This window comes from Setaria viridis, chromosome 5, assembly GCF_005286985.2.
Source record: "Setaria viridis chromosome 5, Setaria_viridis_v4.0, whole genome shotgun sequence".
Lineage (NCBI taxonomy): Eukaryota > Viridiplantae > Streptophyta > Magnoliopsida > Poales > Poaceae > Setaria > Setaria viridis.
This window is the reverse complement of record NC_048267.2, coordinates 21636368-21654751: the sequence shown is the minus strand read 5'-3', so window position 1 is coordinate 21654751 and position 18384 is coordinate 21636368. Positions and strand designations below refer to the sequence as shown.

Genomic DNA, 18384 nt, shown 5'->3' with positions numbered 1-18384 from the left:
GCACTCGAGGAGGAGTGGATCTCGCCATCTCGGAAGAAGAAAAAAAAGGGAAAAGGAATGAAAAAATGGAAGTGGTAGAGTGATAAGGCTCGTGGGGACTCGACCGCTCACAAGCGTGCGTACAGCCACCTGCAAAATCAGCATTACGGCGTCCATACTAGTATAAACAAACGAACATAGAGTTGATATTTGAAATTTGATTCATGATCCAGACTCGTTTTGATCTGAAAAGAAAAATGTTGGCACCTGACATGTGAACCCGTCTGGATGCTTTCCAACCCAAACAGCAACCCGGCCGCGCCTGCCTACCATCTCGGCCGCGCCGGCACGTTCCCCAGACCCCAGTTACCCCCAAAACCACACGGATCCAGCCTCTTTACCCTTCCGCCACAGCCGATGGCATCCGCCCCGCCGGCGCCGGCGCCGGCGCACACAGCGGGGCCGTCGCTGGTGGACACCCTCTTCCAGCGCTCCCTGGACGACCTTGTCAAGTCCCTCCGCTCCGACCCGTCGGCCGCCGGCGAGTCCGCCGCCGTCGCCCGCGCGCTCTCCGAGATCCACCGTGAGATCCGCGCCCCCGACGCCGCCACCAAGGCCGTCGCGCTGCAGAAGCTCACCTACCTCTCCTCGCTCCACTTCGCCCCCGTCGCCTCCCACCCGCTCGCCTTCCCCGCCATCGAGCTCCTTGCCTCGCCGAGCCTCCCCCACAAGCGCCTCGCCTACCTCGCGGCCTCGCTCTCACTCCACCCGGCCTCGCTCTCCCTGCTCCCGCTCGCCACGCACCAGCTCCACAAGGATCTCTCCCCCTCCGCCTCCGCCGCGGCCGCCCACCGGCACGTCTCCGCGCTCGCGCTCCAGCTCCTTGGCTCCCCCGCCGCGGCCGCCGCGCCGGACCTAGCCGTTCACCTCGCGCACGACCTCGTGCCACACCTTTCCCGCGGCAGCCCCCGCGCCATCGCAGCCGCCGCGCGTGTCATAGCCGGCGCGCCGTCCGCGGCCGTGCCGGTCCTCTTCAAGCCGCTGGCAGCGTGTCTCGCCTCCCCTGATCCGCGGGCGTCGACGGCGGCTGCGGCAGCGTTCTGTGACCTAGCGGCGCCGCCTGCTGACGCGGCCCCTTTCCTGCCGCTGGCGCCCGACCTCTACACCCTGCTCACCACTTCCCGCTCCAACTGGGCGCTCATCAAGGTGCTCAAGCTGTTTGCACGGCTGGCTCCTCTAGAGTCCCGCCTGGCAGCTCGAATTGTCGACCCAGTCTGCCAGCTCCTGACCCGCTCTGCAGCCATGTCACTGACCTTTGAGTGCATCCGTACAGTGCTCACTGCGCTGCCAGCACACGACGCTGCTGTTCGCCTTGCCATTGGAAAAGCGAAGGAGTTCCTTGCTGCTGCTGATGATCCCAACCTCCGGTACCTTGGGCTTCTGGCGCTTGGGATGCTTGGCCCTGCATATGCAACGGCAGTGAATGATTGCCGGGATGTTATTGCACAGTCACTGGGTGATGCTGACTCGAACATTCGCCGGGAGGCATTGCACCTCATGATGGGGATGGTTGATGAAAACAACATAATGGACATTGCAAGTATGCTGGTCAGTCATGCTGCTAAGTCAGACCCAGAGTTTGCAAATGACATTCTCGGGGTTGTTCTAGCAGCATGTGGGCGTAATGTGTATGAGCTGGTGGCGGACTTTGATTGGTATGCTTTACTCCTTACAGATATGGCAAGGAGCTTGCATTGTGCCCAGGGAGATGAGATTGGTCGGCAGCTTGTTGATGTGGGACTGAGGGTGCAAGATGCACGGTCAGAGCTTGTCCGTGCAGCTCGAACACTCCTGATTGACCCTGCTTTGCTTGGCAACCACTTCCTCTGCCCTGTTCTTTCAGCTGCTGCATGGATTTCTGGTGAGTATGCGGAGCTCACGAAGGATCCTGTCGAGCTTGTTGAAGCACTCCTGCAACCAAGGACCAGCCTCCTGCCTATGTCAGTGAGAGCAGTCTACGTCCATGCAGTGTTTAAGGTGCTTACGTTCTGTTTGAGTGTATATGTTGAGAAATTGGGTGATTCAAACAAGGAAGTGGATGTAGTGTTTGATGGGTTGGCTATTGATCAAACTGCTAGTGGGGAAAGCAAGGTTACACTTGGGTCTGCTGAAGAGCAAGATATTAGGGCAAGCGCAGTGCGAAAGGACCCATTTTCACATGAATCTATGCTTTACATGATTAACTTGATTGAAACAACAGTTGGTCCGCTTGTTGAGTGCAATGAAGTAGAAGTCCAGGAGAGAGCACACAACCTGATTGGTTTTGTCCATTTGGTAAGAGATATTCAAGAGTTAAACCAAAAGAAGGTTGCTGATGATGACAAGCAAAGCAGGGTAAAGGAGCTTGTCAAAACTATGCGGACAGTATTTTGTCAAGAACTTGGTCCTGTTTCTGTGACTGCACAGATGAAAGTAGCCTCCCCAGATGGTCTTGACCTGAATGAGAATCTTGCTGAACTCGCTGACGTTGTGAGTGAAGATGATACTACTCCTTCAACTTCAATCTTTTTCTATCCTCGCAGCCGTGATTCTGTAGAGACTAGAGATGAGCCTGCAGTGTCAATTGGTTCATCTTCTCTTTCTGAGCATCGCAAAAGGCATGGGATCTTTTATCTCCCAACAGGAAATACTGAGGACGAGCAAAGTGATTATCCCCATGTCAATGATACTCTACCATCTTGTAGCAATGCAACTGTTTATGGTGATAATTCCAAGACCATTGAGCCTGTATTTGCTGGGAAAAAGTCTAAGTCCTCTAAGTCCAGACCAAAAGTAGTTAAATTGGATGGTGAGGACTTCCTCAGTTCTATGATGGCTACTGCAAATGCTCTGAAAGAAGACCCCTTGTCTGGTGCTCTACGTGGTGTGCTCTTGGGTAGAGATGCTAAGGCATCATCTTCACAGAAGGCTTTAGATGTAAACTCTGAAGCAATTCCAAACTTAATGGGCACTAACGAATCTAGCTCTCAGCAGATAGAGTATTTAGGAAGCCATCCTACATCAAGTTCTAGAACAAGTATGAGACAGAACCATGATAAGGAGAAAGGTACAAATCCTCCTGAAAGTGACGCCAAACAATCGAGAAAGCACAGGAGCTCTGGTAGAAGTGGACATCGTCAAGGAAAACATAAGCATAGAGAAAGATCTAGTACTCAGCCTGATATTGTACCTCAAGCTCCAGTAATCCAAGATTTCCTTCTATAGCGGCTGAGAGACTCTCATTTGGTACATTTTCAGTTAATGAATGCATGTTGATTTTTTTCCTTCACATTCTGTGCACTTTCATTTTTTTCCTCTTCTGACCTGTGGTGCTGTTTAGTTTTTGTTCAGTTTTCTGGTGTGGTATTTTTCATTGTTCTATCATGTATATCTTCTTGGTCATAGCACTTGATGTTCTTCGATAGCTTCATTGAAATATAGTTCATACTTCATACTGCAGAGAGCCACAGTATTTATTTATTCTCCTATCTACCTCTCAAAATTGTGGAAGTCATGCAAACTAATTTTGCGCCAAGCTAAAAGGCCATGTAAACTTCAAATACACTATTCACATAAGCTTAACAACATGTTATATCAATGCACATCAATCAATAGATCTATTTCAAATTGACTTGGTGAATATGCGGGGATTATTTTGTGCAGAATTTGAATTGAAACACTCATATTTCTTGCAGCTGCTAAGTAAGATGGAGTGAGTCACCCTTATTACCCAATTGAAATGGGGAAATACTGAAATCGGGTTTCTTAAAGATTGGTTGCTCCCCAACGCACGAGAGCGTTTCATGCGTACGGCGAGCCTTTCGCGCGTAGCCACGTCGCCTCCTGAGGCGCAAGAGCTCGCGAGAACGCAACGCTTCGCGAATCGCGATCCAACCCGGGCAGCAGGTTGTGGCCCGCACCTTATCTCTTCCACTCCTCTGATCTTTTCCGTGCCTCTCTATCACCCTGTCGGATGACTCGGACCGGCACCCCTCTCTTTCCCTTTCATCTCTCTCCCAATCTCCGCCACGAGCAGTGCGGGCAGCATGCTGCGCGATCTCGAGCGACGGCGGGCGGCGATGCACGGAAGAGGCCCACCGGTTTGCGACGGCGTGCCCAGCCCACGATATACCGTCTTCTCATCCGAAACGCTAGGCCATGGCTTAGCGTGGCACCTCCTCGTGCTCCCTCGTGGTCCATGGCTGTGCCGCCGCCCTCTCCTGCTCCTCTACCCTCGCGCCTCCGCGCTGCCATCCTACTTCTCGCTGCCCATTGCTGCTGCGTCCCCACAGATGCGCTCCACGAAATTGATGGAGGTGGGCTAGCTACGGCGTCCGCGGGCGGCCGACGTCCACAGCCGGTGCTTCGCGCACTCGATGGGAGGCGTGAGCCCAAGCCTTGGAGAAGTCTCAGCAAACCAGGGCTGAGATGGGTCTCGACGCTGCCACCACTCAACCTGTTAATTGGGTTGGAACCCAAACTGTAACCCCACCAATCCATTCTCACAAATATATAAATTTAACCTACTCCAAATTAAACTTCCACCTTCACACACCATACCACCCCAAACTTTTCAGTGCATAAGTTATACAAACTGCTTGCCAAATATGGTTACAACCCAATAAGAATCCATTAGATAGCTACTAGTAGTCAAACAAGTTGCAAAGACCTATATTACATATATATATACAGGTTGTTCACGTTTGTGCTTGGTTGCTCCCTGGTTGCATATCCTTTTAAAATGTACAACTGCAGTGGCACTGGAAAGAAACAACAGGAAAGAAACAACAGTTCAGTTACAGCATTTCAGGCTACAGATATTTCCAGATGCATTGTGGCAGAGAAACTGCCAAGAAAAACCCCGGGTTACAATAGACGCAGGCATGTGGCAATGCATAGGCTAGTAATTAACTGGTTCCACATTCAGAAATTTTCAGAATTAACTGCCGGTCCATTTTAGAGTCATCTCAAGACTAATGTTTACATCTGATCCACCACAATATATCCAGTGTGAGCTGATCAATGGCGCACCAGCCGGTGATACATCCGAATGTCATTGACCTGAAAAGAAAATGACGAGTGTCAAAGATTGTACAATGATGCTAAAATCGTGTCATCTTGGTTCATTTTGTGAGTATAGATAAAATCGTGCAAGAACTATTTGCTTTCTTAAACTGGATTAGGCACGTGTTACATGCTTACAGCTAGATTTGCACTGTCATAAGTAGGATAACAGGAAAAAAAATAGCAAATGATGCAGTATATCAACTACATCCCCAAGGCTAGTACATTCCAAAGGCACTAGCATTCTTGCAATATGAGCAGATACATCAAAAATAACTTGTTTACAGATGCAATCAACATTACTCCATGCCAAAACGAAAAGTAATTTGGGACGGAGGGAGTACCTCAGTATTGCTTGCAGGACCAGCTGAAAATGCATCTTGTGATAGTATCACAGACAAATGACTTGCAATAGTGGGAAAGACTTCTTCTAGTACGGCACTAGCTGAAGATTTGAATTTGCAGATTATTTGGTTTACCAATACAAGAAATTCCACCATATCTTTAGCCTGTATGAAAATAACAATGATATGAACACTGAATATGATGCAAGATAGAATTACTGTAAGATGATAAAAAAAAGAGAGTCAGGACAAACTTGAAGTATTCAAAGGTTAAGAGGTTAGGATCAATGGATTATACATTTTTAGTTATATTAACTGACTCTAACAGTATATACAACTGAAATACTTCAAAGAAATAAGGTTTTCTGCTAACATGGTAATACAAAAGTTAAAGCATTTAAAAGAGAAACCTCTATGCAACAGCATCCAAGAACCTGTGGTATTCTTCAAGAATTCAGTCCATTTCACTAGTCTGATGGAGTGACAAAGGTGACCATTTCACTAGTCTGATCTTCACTAATTTGTTGACCTACAATATAATGAGCATATAGTAAGTAAATGAACATGGAAATATGCACACATGCCAAAATAGAAGGAGGGTATACCTTCATTGTCTGCATCTTTTTCCTTGAATAACCAGTCTTTCCCACACACAAGGGCTTCTAACATCTCTGGAGTTAGTGAGCTTCTTGACTCCCCAAGAATCCTACCTCCAAGACTAAAGGCTGATTCAGAAGAAACGGTACTAAGAGGAATGGCGAGGAAATCACGTGCCATAACTGATAAGATCGGGAACTTCTCAGCATGTGCCTTCCACCAAGCCAAAATGTCAAAGTTTTCAATGTCTTCCATACAATCTTCTTCAAAGTAGATGTCAAATTCAGATTTTGGTGGACGAGTCTTTCTTCGACTTGACTTGAAGTTTGCAAATTCTGATCCTAGCTGCCTTTTCGTAAGCACCGGTGAGCCCACACAAATGCTGCCCTCACTTGAATATGTAACAGAGTATGCATTAACTCTCCTCAAGCGTTGCTCATACTCCAGGAAGTATTTTTTCACCCAAACTAGAGCAGCATCAACACTTGAATCAATCTGATCTATATTGCTACAAATCTTCTGGTAGAAGAACTCTGCATATTCTGCTTTTCCCCTCGGATCTAACATTGTTGCAATAACAATTCCAAGGTTGACATCATAATCCTTTTTATTTCTGCGAGGAATAGGCTGGTTTGACTCATCAAAATCTCTACCCCAATACTTTTCAAACTTGATCCTCATGGCTGCAGCCAGGTCTTGTAGTGCCACACTTGTCTGCCAAGAAGGGTTATCCAAGGCATCCCGAATTGAAACAATTAAAGGCAAGAACATGTATGAAGTTGGTTTCCTATGAGCCGATATTGCTTTTGTAGCCTCTTCAAAAGTTTTAAGAAACTTACAGATTGAATCAGCTGTGCTCCATTCTTGTTCATTTGGAGGAATTTCTGCATGTTGATTTGCATAGCTATTCAGGACGGTCTTGTACTTGATTGCTTCTGCAACCATCTTGAAGGTGGAATTCCAACGGTTGGGTATGTCAAGAGCAATACCATGTTTTATTGGAAGACCATTCACCACTGCAATTTCATTAAAAGCTTGCATTCTTGAGGGCGAAGAGACAATGTGCTTCAAGAGCTCCCGAATCTTCTTTATCCCCTCATGAATAATTTTCATCCCATCTTGAACCAAAATATTCAGGATATGCGCACAACATCTCACATGCAAATGTGCACCCTCAAGCATCAACTCATACTTGTGAGTATCTACCAACAGGTCACATGCAGTGTTGTTGTTACTAGCATTGTCCACTGTGAGAGTAAACAATTTGTTTCGTATGCCCCGCTCAGTCAAGCAGCTAACAAGTGCTTCTTCGATAGCAAACCCTGAGTGTGGATATTTGACCTCTTTGAAACTTATTATCTTCTTCTTGATCTTGAAGTCAGGAGTGATATAGTGAGCTGTTACAACCATGTAGCCTAAATTTTGGATTGATGTCCACAAATCCGATGTCAAGCACACATTGGAGTCTAGGCTTTCAAGTTCATTCTGAATATCTTGCTTCATTCTCTGGTACTTCTTTAGACAATCATGGCGAACAGTTTGTCGTCCCACAACACTTAGAGTTGGCTGCATGGACTGAACCCATGGTTCGAAGTATGGATCCTCAAACTTGTTAAATGGGATTTCAGCATGTATGACAAACTCTATCATACGCTCACGACTAAACTGAGGGTCAAACACAAAGTTCTCTATGGGCTTCTTTAAGGTTGCTATGAATCTGTTCCTCTCGGCTTCCCCAATTGCATGACAATATTGAGAAATGTGGGTTCTAAGGCTACTAGTTCCAGATTTGGTGCTTAACTGCATTCGACAATACTTGCAAACAACTCTAAAACAATTATTCACTTCCACAAGATTCTGCTCAAAATGTTCCCACACCTTGGACCTTTTTGCACGTATTTGAGTTGAATTAGAGTCATCAGAGCTTTCCGATGTGTTAAGAGACATGTTGAAGAATCCCTAACAAAGGATGAGATCTAGCAGCCGTTAGAACTGAAATTAAGCATATAAGAGTAAGGTCCATCAAATGTTATTCCATTCTAAAACAATCTCCTATAAAGCAGATCACCAGCAAAGGCTCCAGCAAATGACACCAGCAGATCACTACAGAATAAACTTCTAAAACAATCTCCTATAAAGCAGGCAAAGATCATCACACACATTAGGATTTTCGGTATTTAGCTATGGTCCTGGAATAACACGGAGAACTAACAATCTGAACTATTTTGATACACAAGTGTCAGGTATGCCACTGAGCACGGTGACTACAATAACTGGATTTAGACTGGAATTCTCTTGTGACTGCTGAAAGCAACAAAAAAGAAATCATACTACTTGGTAAATTCCATTGATTAGTTTAAATGTTGGCAATATGGATCGCCTAAGCTCAGTGAAAACTACACAGAAGTTGCAAAACAGCACAATCCAGCATTGGCCATTCCAAACATTTATTCATTCAAACACTTTGACCATAATTTATTATTCATATTACATGATACAGTTAAAAGTACAAGGAATAGCTCTATCCACTTCGACCTATAATTAGAAGAGCGACCCTATGAACAGGGTGACCAAGCAAACATTTCTCCATGTTGCTAGGAGCTACTGCTACGTCGCTCATTGTTCGCCTGAAACAATTGACAGCCACATCTCCAAGGTCTTATTCGAGGAGGTCATTTAGGAAAGATCAGGGTGTTACATGAGTGCTGTACTCTAGGACAATTGGCAATGGTTCAGTAACATATCTTAGATTTTCAGCAGTAATCCAACCAAACTAAGCAATAGGACTATAGGAAGCTGAACCAAACTACTCCGTATTAAACTAGCAAGTAGCAATGGCCTGCCAATTTGCAGCTTAATTATGTTTGGAAAATGAGTTAATTATATCCAAAATATAGCAGTTGCGCCAACGAAAGACTGGAGCAGGTCAGCAGAACTTCTGAAATCCTGCAGCCTCTGCTTGACATAAAGGAAAGCACATCACTTTTCCACTGATGCAAAGTGAAATCACAAGATAATTGTGGAATAATTGACCAGTTTCGTATAATAAACTTAGCTACAAAAGCTGCACAATTTCTAGAGCCAAGATTAGCTACAGACAATAATTCTAACAGAATAGGACCAGGGGGGTGAATCATTTTCTAGAGACTACACATTGATGGGAAGGGAGGGGAATAGGCAGGCATACTGGACCAACATTGATCGGTCACAGAAGTGAAGTCAGCCTTCACATTGATCGGTGGATTAGCATACTGGACCAACGTTGCAAAAAGATCGAATTTAGTAGGTAAAATCATGGTCAGATCCGAATACAAATACCATACGTTAGGGGTTTGGGTGTTTGATTTCGCGCAGCAGGATGGGAAGGGAGGGGAATAGGCAGGCATACCCCTGTCGGATTTTCGTCGCCGGCGAAGCGCCCTGTCGTCGCCCTGAACCGGATCGCCGTCCACCCACCGGCGAGCACGCCGACGGTGTTCCTCTCCGGCGGGTCGACGAGGTTGTACTTGGCGGGGTCCTTGGCCGGGTCGAAGTTGCCGACACCCCTGCCGCCGCCGCCGACGCCCCTGCCGGGTCCTTGGCCGGGATCTCGGGATGGGGAGGGAGCGAGGCGAGACGGCGGTGGTGGCGGCGGGATCTCGGGATGGGGAGGGAGGGAGGCGAGGCGGAGGTGGCGGCGGTGGGATCTCGGGAGAGGGAGGCTGGAGGCGGTCAGGCGGAGGCGGAGGCCGGCGGATCTTTTAGCAGTTGGAACCCACGGGTTCAACCCATTAGAACTCCAATAATAACTATCCCTCACCACACCACACCAAACTGCTAGGGAGGTGGAGCCCAAACCAAGTGAATTTGTTAGCAGTGTTGGCCCATTAGCACCCAAGCTAAGGAAGCCCAAAGTAAAATCCAAACTGTTAAAGTTATTTCAGCCCAAACCATTTGCAGGGTGGGCCACCACCGCCAGCACACACCCCGCAGTCTCCCTAGGTAAGCCACTCCCCTCTTTGCTACTTGGTGGATCTGGATACATGATAATATCATATATCTTAATGTTTTTTTTGTCTCAGATTGATTCAGTTCAGATTGGAGAAGGCTCGAAATCACATGTGAGTGTGGAATGTTAAAGAAAGTTAAAATGTATGTTCCTCCAAGATGTTTAATGTTTGTTTGATTAGGTGCACTAGAATGCACCCAGTTTAGGATCTAGCTTGGATATTTGTGTTGAGTTTAACCCATTCAATTGACAACTCAGGTGTATTCAACTTGAGGGTAAACCTTGCTTTATGATTCATAATCTGAAATGGAATTGGCACTATCTATATATGATTTCCTTTGCATCAGTGGGATTTATCTTCCCTTTCTCCTTTTGGTTCTGCTGTCTTTGAACTGATAGTTTTTTCTTGAATGAAATTAACTGATATACATCCTCTCTGAATTTCCCCCGTGCGCCCATGTCTTAAAGTTGACTAGGATAGTAGATAATCTTCTGCTTCCCTTTTTTCCAAGAGGTAAGTTCGGTCTCCCTGCTTGGTACGGTTTTACTTATGCCAAGTTTATGTGCTTCCTGAATGCCCTTATGTGTTTTGCTTTGCTGTCCTGAAGGCCCTGGGTAGTAGGTTAACCTGTTGTCTTATTTATTTTTGTGATTCTTCTTTGCTTCTCTTCTTATGTTCCATACGAAGTCTCACTAATAAGTCCTTTGCATGACGTTATTACAGTACCAAGTGACATGCTTCAGATGTTTTATCCCTTTACAGGTCAGGCAAGGACACATCACGCCAATTTTTGCCTCTACCAGTTGTGCCCACCCTTATGTGCATGTTTGATTGCCTGCTGATCGGAGTCTGACATTTAAGGTATTTAGGCCATCTGTGTAAATTGGATAAGCTGCAAAGACTCAAATGACATGGAAAACTGGAAGCCCTGTATTGTGTTTGTGTATGCCCACATGTTTGTTTGTTTCAGCCGAGTATTTCAGTAATTTTAGAAAAAGGTATAGGACAGGATGTTCTGTGAATTGTCAAAATGTTTGCTTAAGAATTTTCAGTAGATATGGGTACTTATTGCACCTCACTCACTGACTGAACCCTCATGCTTGATCTTGCATGTATCTGATAGTTGATATGTGCTGAAGACCTCATGCATATATCTGATAGTTGATATGTGCCGAAGAGGAGTAAATAGTTGATGGTGATGGTTTTTAAGCTAGGAGTCTGGGACAGCCACCAAGTGTTTGAACTTTGCCTCATGCGGACTTAATCTGAAACTATAAGGTTCTGTTTTTGAAGTTCAGCTTACTAAAATATAAATTTAGAATGCAAGGTTAAGCAATCATGCAAACTTCTGCTTCTGTAATGTTTCTTTGCTGCTTTTGTTATTGAAGAACTGTCGGAACATGACTCCTGTTTTACATATACTCTGCACCCATGTTTCTTTGGTTGCATCTTCTGGAGTGTGATATGAGCTGACTGAGCAGAAGACCATTCTCAAAGACAAGTTGACTTGTGATTTGATGTTTATTTTTGCAGGTGAGGTGCATGTACATCAAGAGCACCATGGGGAAGCCAAACAGAGTGTATTAAGTGTCTGTGGCTGAGACATATGCAACCACCTGTCATACTATTCGGAAGTTATATTGTCTATGTATGTAAGCAACAGAGAAGTGATCTGCTTTCCTTTGGTTGTGTTTTTTAGTTTTCACCGTCCACCAGAACTGAAAGATCAGTGTGTAGGTTGTGCAGCTGCTTGTCGTTGTCTATGTTATATTTTTCCACTAAGGGCCACGCCCGAATTTCATTACTAGAACAGCAATGAAATTACAGAGTTTTGATCATTTTAAGAACCGAAAATGTCATCAGCTAACAACTGCAAAAGAGGCCTCCAGTAGAGGGGCACACAGCATATTCCAGATTGTTCCCATGTTCAGTTAGGGACATCTTTTCCATTTGAAAGTGCACATGATGTGAGTAGGTCCCGCAATTGCCTTAACTGAGTTTGCGCTCTTTCATCTAACCATCGTGTGAAGGTTAGTCTCCATCCTCTCGACGTCATATTTGCTACACTCCTGTTTATTCATTACAGATAGCAAACAATTCCTGAAATTTATCTTTAAGGGAGATGGACCCGCACCAAGGGTCCTTCCAAAAGTCAGTATCTAACCTATTGCGGCTTTTAACTACTCTTCCCTTCAAATATGTATCTTTAACTTTTAAAGATCATTCCACACGGAGGAATTAGTTGGTTTATGTTTTAATTGTGATATCCCCCTCCAGTCATGTACTTCTTGACAATCTCTTGCCACAAACTTCCCTCATTTCAAGTTTCCACCACCATCTTCATAAAAGGCTAGTTCATCTTTCTTAGATGTTTTATGCCCAAACCACCTTTCTTTTTAGGACCGGTAATTTTAACCCACTTTACTAGATGATATTTCCTCTTTGTTCCCTCACCTTGCTAGAAAAATCTTTTCCTGATTTTATCCATTCTTTTTATGATTGTTTTTGGTAGAAGGTGCATGAACATACAATAGATTGGGATACTGCTGAAGCAAGCATTTATCAGGGTTACTCCCCCCTAATGGATAAGGAGCTACCTTCCCACTCATCTAATCTTTTTTTAATTTCTCATCCAACAAAAGCCAATCAATGATGTGAAGTCTAGACCTAGATACAGGAACTCCAAGGTATTTAATGGGCCATATTCCTATAGCACAATTTAGCATTTCAGAGTATGCTAATGTTTTTTTTCATCCCGCGAGATCATAATGACTTCACTTTTATTGAAATTAATTTTAAGATATGACATCTTTTCATATATGTATAAAAGTAACTTCGTATTCTCTGCTATTTCTTCATTATCTTGCATACACAAAATTGTGTCATGTGCATATTGAAGGATTGCCATTCCATTGGGGACATATTCCGGGACCAGACCTTTTATCAATCTATTTTCTTGTGCTTGATGAATCATTTTAGCCAGAGTATCTGCTGCTAGGTTGAAGAGAAGGGGAGACATAGGGTCCCTTTGTCTTACCCCTTTGCTACTTTTAAAGTATCCTTCCACCAAGTCATTTGCTTTCACACTTAAAGTCCCGCTTGTCACTACCTCCTTGATCCATTTGCACCAGGTCTCACAAAAACCTCCTTGTTCTGGGCATTCAAAAAGGAAGTCCCAACTTATCTTGTCATACGCTTTTTCAAAATCTAATTTTAGTATTAATCCATCCTTTATTTTACTTTTTGTATCATGCAATATCTCATGTAGGCTCGTAACCGCATCCATATTTCTCCCTTTTATAAAAGTTGTTTGGTATCTATTAATTATTTTGCCCATGCAATTTTCAAACCTTAACATAAGTGTTTTGATTATAATTTTATAGCTTACAGTAACACTACAAGAAATGTGTTGATCTGTAATGGAAATTTTATGACATATTTGTTCTTGTCATAGATCTATGATGTTTCTGGCTGAAAACATCATAAAGTTTCACATCTGAACAAATTTAGTGATAAAGTTACAGAACGTCATAAAAGTTGCCACCCAAGCCAGAAAGAAAACGCCACTTGCTGTTTCATGGTGGTTTTGTGACGATATAAGGTCCACGAAAATATCATAAACCAATCAGGATCCCACATGTAAGTTTAAGCTGATAAATAGGATGGTAAAATAAAATGAAAAGCGTGCTCCTCCTGTGGGTTGAACCTGTTACCGATCGAATGGGAATTCATTACCGCAACCGGGTCCCACATGTAAGTTTCAACCGAGTCCCGCATATAAGTTTCAGGTGAGTTGGTGGCAGAAGTTTTGGTAAGTTATGTTAGTTTGAGATGAAAAAAGGGAAGGAAAATTAAAAAGAATGAGTGTCTATAGCAAAGCTCGAACCTGTGACCTCTTGATTGTGCTAAGACAACACTACCACTGAGACATGAACTATGTATATTTTTTTAGATAGGATAAATTTTATACATCTTGCTTCTAATAAGTATGGTCCACAGTTGCAGGCCCAAGCATCGGCTAGATATTTCATTTCTCGACACGGCGTACGCTACCGCAAGAGACCGAGGAAAAATCAGAAAAATACCAAATCACTTTTGTTGGAATCCTTGTTCTGTCTAGTTTCTTACAAAAGTAAGTTTGCTCATGTTACTATTGTAAATAATATCTTACGGTTTTATCCCTTGTTTAGGCCTTTTAAATCATAGTAAATAGAAGAAAAGTGCTAAATAGATAAATCCAACTCTGTGGTGAATGTGGCCTATAGGCAACTTCCTTTCTACCGTAATCCATGCCGTGCATTGTTCGTGTTCACGTCTGGTTGAAACTAAACTCCTGCATGTGCATGTCATGTAGAAGATAATCTCGCCAACAGAACCTACGAGCTCCACCCTGCACCGGAGGAAGAACCTGCTACGGAACTTCATCATTTGAAGGGCGAGCCCGAGCTAGATCAAGACCCCGAGGAACCGCTGACCTTTCCTGAAGGCAAGCCCCGGTGCATGCTTCCCTGTTTTTAAACTATGCAATATGTTGATGCTTATGATTGTGCATTTACGTTTATAGGAGTTGAATGACACCTTAGATCCATGAACTTAGCACCCTTCTGATCTAAACGCTAGCATGATAAGTCACGTAGATGCAATGCTTAATAGGGCACGGTAAAAGTCAAGTGATTTCCTGTCACTCGTGAGTTATAGGAGTTGTTTGTTTACTTATGTTACAACCATAAGGACGATGGGCAGGGCAGGGCCTTGTGAACTATTTTGGTGGTCGGTGGATTGCCCCGTCTGTCTAAATGAAAATGGACTAAGGTCGAAATGTGTCAGCGTTCGTGATCAAGTGTTTGAAAGTACTAATCTCATACCTAGTATGGGATAGGGAAGCCTAGTACCTGATTGAACTAGGGTGTGGCTTATACTCCTGCTGTCCCTAGAACGAGGTTCCCATGGTGCATCATGTGGGTGCAAGTGCGGTCACAGTGCAGCAAGAGGCCGGGACTGTGGAGCATTGCATGCCAAGGAAAGTTTGGCCCTGACACATGCCTGGGGATCGATGGGGATGGCTGACAAATGAAGCGACCCTTTGTGGTGTGCGGATGTCGTGAGATTAGGTTCGCCATGCATGGTTAATAAATTCGAATTGATTCGTCTGCCTCTTACAGTTTGAGACTGCTTGATCGCTATTCTGTACTGAGTAAAGATGGAACATGATGATGACTTTAATCTTGATGCTTGTTCTTTAATTGTTTGGAAACTATGCTTACTTAGTATAAGTTGCTAATCTAGACTGGTTAAAGAACGTAGAACTTGAGCTAAAGTATTGAAAGTAAGGATTGACTATAGACGCTTTTGGTAAAGCAAACCCAAAGCCAAAAAGCCTTGCATGTCTAGGTTTTGGTGGCAGTAGTTATCACCTATCGGGTCAGTCTTGCTGAGTATTAGTTGCTCAGCCTTGTTGTGGCTTAACTTTTCAGGTGGTGTTAATAGTTTGGCTGCTGGCACCACTTGGCCTACCCAGCTCCCTCCGGGTTGGACAGTCGAGTGGGATCCCTCCTCGGACGGTGAGGGTAGGGATTATTGATGTCATGATCGGCTTCATCATGATATCGTGTATCGTCGTTTAGCTTTCGCTTGTTTGCCTCATCTGGTTGAACCTTGCAAACTTGTTTAAATTTCGAAAACTCTGATGTAATAAATATTGAACTATGTTAATGTGATGGGAATGTTGTAACCTCTGTGCTACTCACCTTCGTGTGAGCAATGCTTCTCGATCCTGTGTAAGTGGTTTATCAGATGAAATCCGACGGATGACCGAGTTAACTTGCTTAAAGTGCATGATCGCGTGTCAGGCGACTTAAGTGCATTTTAGCCAAGTTAGTTTGGGCAGTTCTGCCACAGAGTGGTGGCTCCTAGCAGTGATGGAAGGAGGAGGAGGTATGGCAGGTCAGTCCCTGGTATGTGCCGCTACTTTCCCCTATCATCCTAGGGAAGGGGATTTTTGGATTTGGGGATCTGGGTTGAAGAGACTAGATTCTGATTTCGTCGTACCCTTAGATTTGTATTCCGATTGGTGTTAGAAGTTGATAGGCTATAGTTTATGAAGTGCAAAGCTAAAGATTGATTTCAAGTTACGATGACTTTGGTGATGAAGTTAGTTTATAATTTGATAGGTTCTTGTATTTTATTAGCTTCTAGATGAACTTGCAGTCACTGATAGCACTAGATCGCCGTCGTCTGATGTTATCGTTGTGCATCTTGAAAACAACTGCGAGCACGGGTATGCTCTCCATGTGGGGTATGACTGGACATTTGATAACCCTGGGCGCCAGTATGCATCCTGCTGCAAGGTAAATGATAACTTATTTCAATTCTAATAAACCTTGCTTGTACTCTTGATGTTAGTGTTGTAAATGGCGAATTGTATCAACGTAATTGGTGTCTGCAGCCTGAAGGGGTTAAATGCGTGGCGTTTAAGTGGGTTGATCCTCAATGGGATGCTAGGACTAAAGGTATTCTGGTGAAGCTGATGAAGATGAAGGAAAAAACTAAAGAAGAATAGAGAATTGCTAGGAAGGAGCTCAATGACACAATCTATGAGCTGGAGAAGGTGAAACGGTACTTTGGGGAGACCACCCTTAAGCTGATGAACACTAGGATGAAAATTAGACACAATGCATTGATACCTCAGCTAAAAATGGGAAATGGTAATAAGAATTTAAAGATGAAAATGAAGCAAGGATGTGGAAGGAAGAATGCGCAAGGCTAACATGGAGCTTCAAGAGACTGCCGCTGAGCTGCAGAAGCTGAAGGGACACCTAAACCGGGCCAAGCAATTGATGCAGCAGATTATTAACGATTATAGCTATTAATGATTATTATGAAACTTGTAATAATGAATGGCTATGACATGCCATCTTATGAAACTTGTTGCTACTGTGATATTTGCTCCTTGTTGCTGTTGTGTCCTTTGTAGTGATGAATGGCTATGACATGCCATCTCATTATGCCGCTTTTGTTTAATCTACTTTTAATTTGATTCTAGCATATTTACCATTCAGAATTCAGATACGCTGCATAATTAAGGAACACTAATAATATAGATATTGGTACTATATATACAAACGTGTGGTCTGATGATACAACGGGCAGCACAATTATTACAAAATGAAAGATCATTGATCTACTCATAGATAGGCAACAACCATATTCCTCGCGACCAAATCGAGTTCCCAGGAACCTGTGTAATGCACATTACAGGATCATTGTTGACGCCTGCCACATGTCCTAGTCCCTGCTGGTAGAGCTAGTATTGCGACTCTTCATCATGCCGATCAGCTCCTAGGAAGTAAATGTGATTTCTCTTCAGGTTAGGCAAGCTCTTCTACAACAATGCACTTGCTAGGTCCAAATAGGATGATCTTATTCTAGAACTCTGGAGCTGTCTCCCAGGGAATAGGCTGCCAAATGTCACCGGCAAATGAATGCAGAGTAAATTCCACCACCACAACATCTCTCATTGATGTCCCAGCTGCAGGAGCTGTGCATCCTCTTCTCCCGAACAATAAAAAACGATTGGTCTTGACCTAGAAGTATAGAAGAGTTGCTTATGCTAAGAACCCATGGTAACCGGAGTCCAATGGCTCGAGGAGGTGCTGAAAGATGATGCCCCAAGTAGATCCACATGTGTTTAGGAGAACTGTGCTAGAAATCTTCCGAGGGAATTGTAGTCCAGTCGGATTAAATTCCCAAATGCTAGATGCATACGGGCAATGACCCTAGCGCTGGAGTAGATTTTAGGGGCCACAAATTGGTTAACACAAGAAATGACTCTGCACCAGTAGGTGTTTCCAAGCCCAAAATACAAGCATCGAGAGAACCCATATGGCACCATGCTGGAAGTCGAGGAAGGATAATGTGCTCCCGATAAGATAAAGGATTCAGCAGGAACGCGATGCTCTCATCTCTGTCATCTACGGCAACAAAGCATCCAGATCCGCCAGAACCAATCAGCTTATGCCTTTTCCCAGCTAATCCTGGAAATGAGACCTCAAAAAGCTTGTAATCCACGACGGATGCGAATGTCATGGCTCCAGATTCACCGATATGTTTGGATTTCAGAATCCAAGGGTCAAATGGGCGTACCTCGCCTAAACAAGCGCAATTCCAACTCTTATAGACTGCTTTGAACCTAATAAAATCTTTTGCATCACTGATCTTATTGGCGATGCTCACAACAAGATCTGGCATAAGATTTGCCCAGGAAGGACCCATGTTTGAGGAGAGATTGACTGGACAATCAAAGAAGAAAGTAGAGGGAGAACAATGGAGGACTCGTAATAGATAGAGAAGGGGAAAGTTATGGATGAGACAGA

The 18384-nt window shown here is 44.1% G+C and overlaps 2 protein-coding genes across 2 annotated transcripts; one reads left to right on the top strand and one right to left on the bottom strand.

Annotated features, from left to right (window-relative positions):
* Positions 1-319: 319 nt before the first annotated feature.
* On the top strand, positions 320-3477 carry LOC117857626 (AP-3 complex subunit delta). The gene has a single exon (XM_034740389.2). It carries the CDS (start codon positions 397-399, stop codon positions 3241-3243), a length of 2847 nt encoding a protein of 948 aa, XP_034596280.1. The 5' UTR covers positions 320-396; the 3' UTR covers positions 3244-3477.
* Positions 3478-5893: 2416 nt separating this feature from the next.
* Positions 5894-18097, bottom strand: LOC117856311 (zinc finger BED domain-containing protein RICESLEEPER 2-like). The gene is made up of 6 exons (XM_034738704.2): positions 17901-18097; positions 9412-9589; positions 8256-8327; positions 8092-8154; positions 6032-7982; positions 5894-5955 (listed from the first exon to the last, which is right to left on the bottom strand). Exons 1-6 carry the CDS (start codon positions 18095-18097, stop codon positions 5894-5896), a joined length of 2523 nt encoding a protein of 840 aa, XP_034594595.1.
* Between the last annotated feature and the right edge of the window lie 287 nt (positions 18098-18384).

Coding starts and splice junctions, on each gene's coding strand:
- LOC117857626 (XM_034740389.2), top strand. CDS start 397: ATGGCATCCGCCCCGCCGGCGCCGGCGCCGGCGCACACAGCGGGGCCG.
- LOC117856311 (XM_034738704.2), bottom strand. CDS start 18,097: ATGACATTCGCATCCGTCGTGGATTACAAGCTTTTTGAGGTCTCATTT. Junction 8,155..8,255: donor GTGGCATACCTGACACTTGT/GTATCAAAATAG, acceptor CCTGCTTTATAG/GAGATTGTTTTAGAAGTTTA. Junction 7,983..8,091: donor ATTTGCTGGAGCCTTTGCTG/GTGATCTGCTTT, acceptor ATCCTTTGTTAG/GGATTCTTCAACATGTCTCT.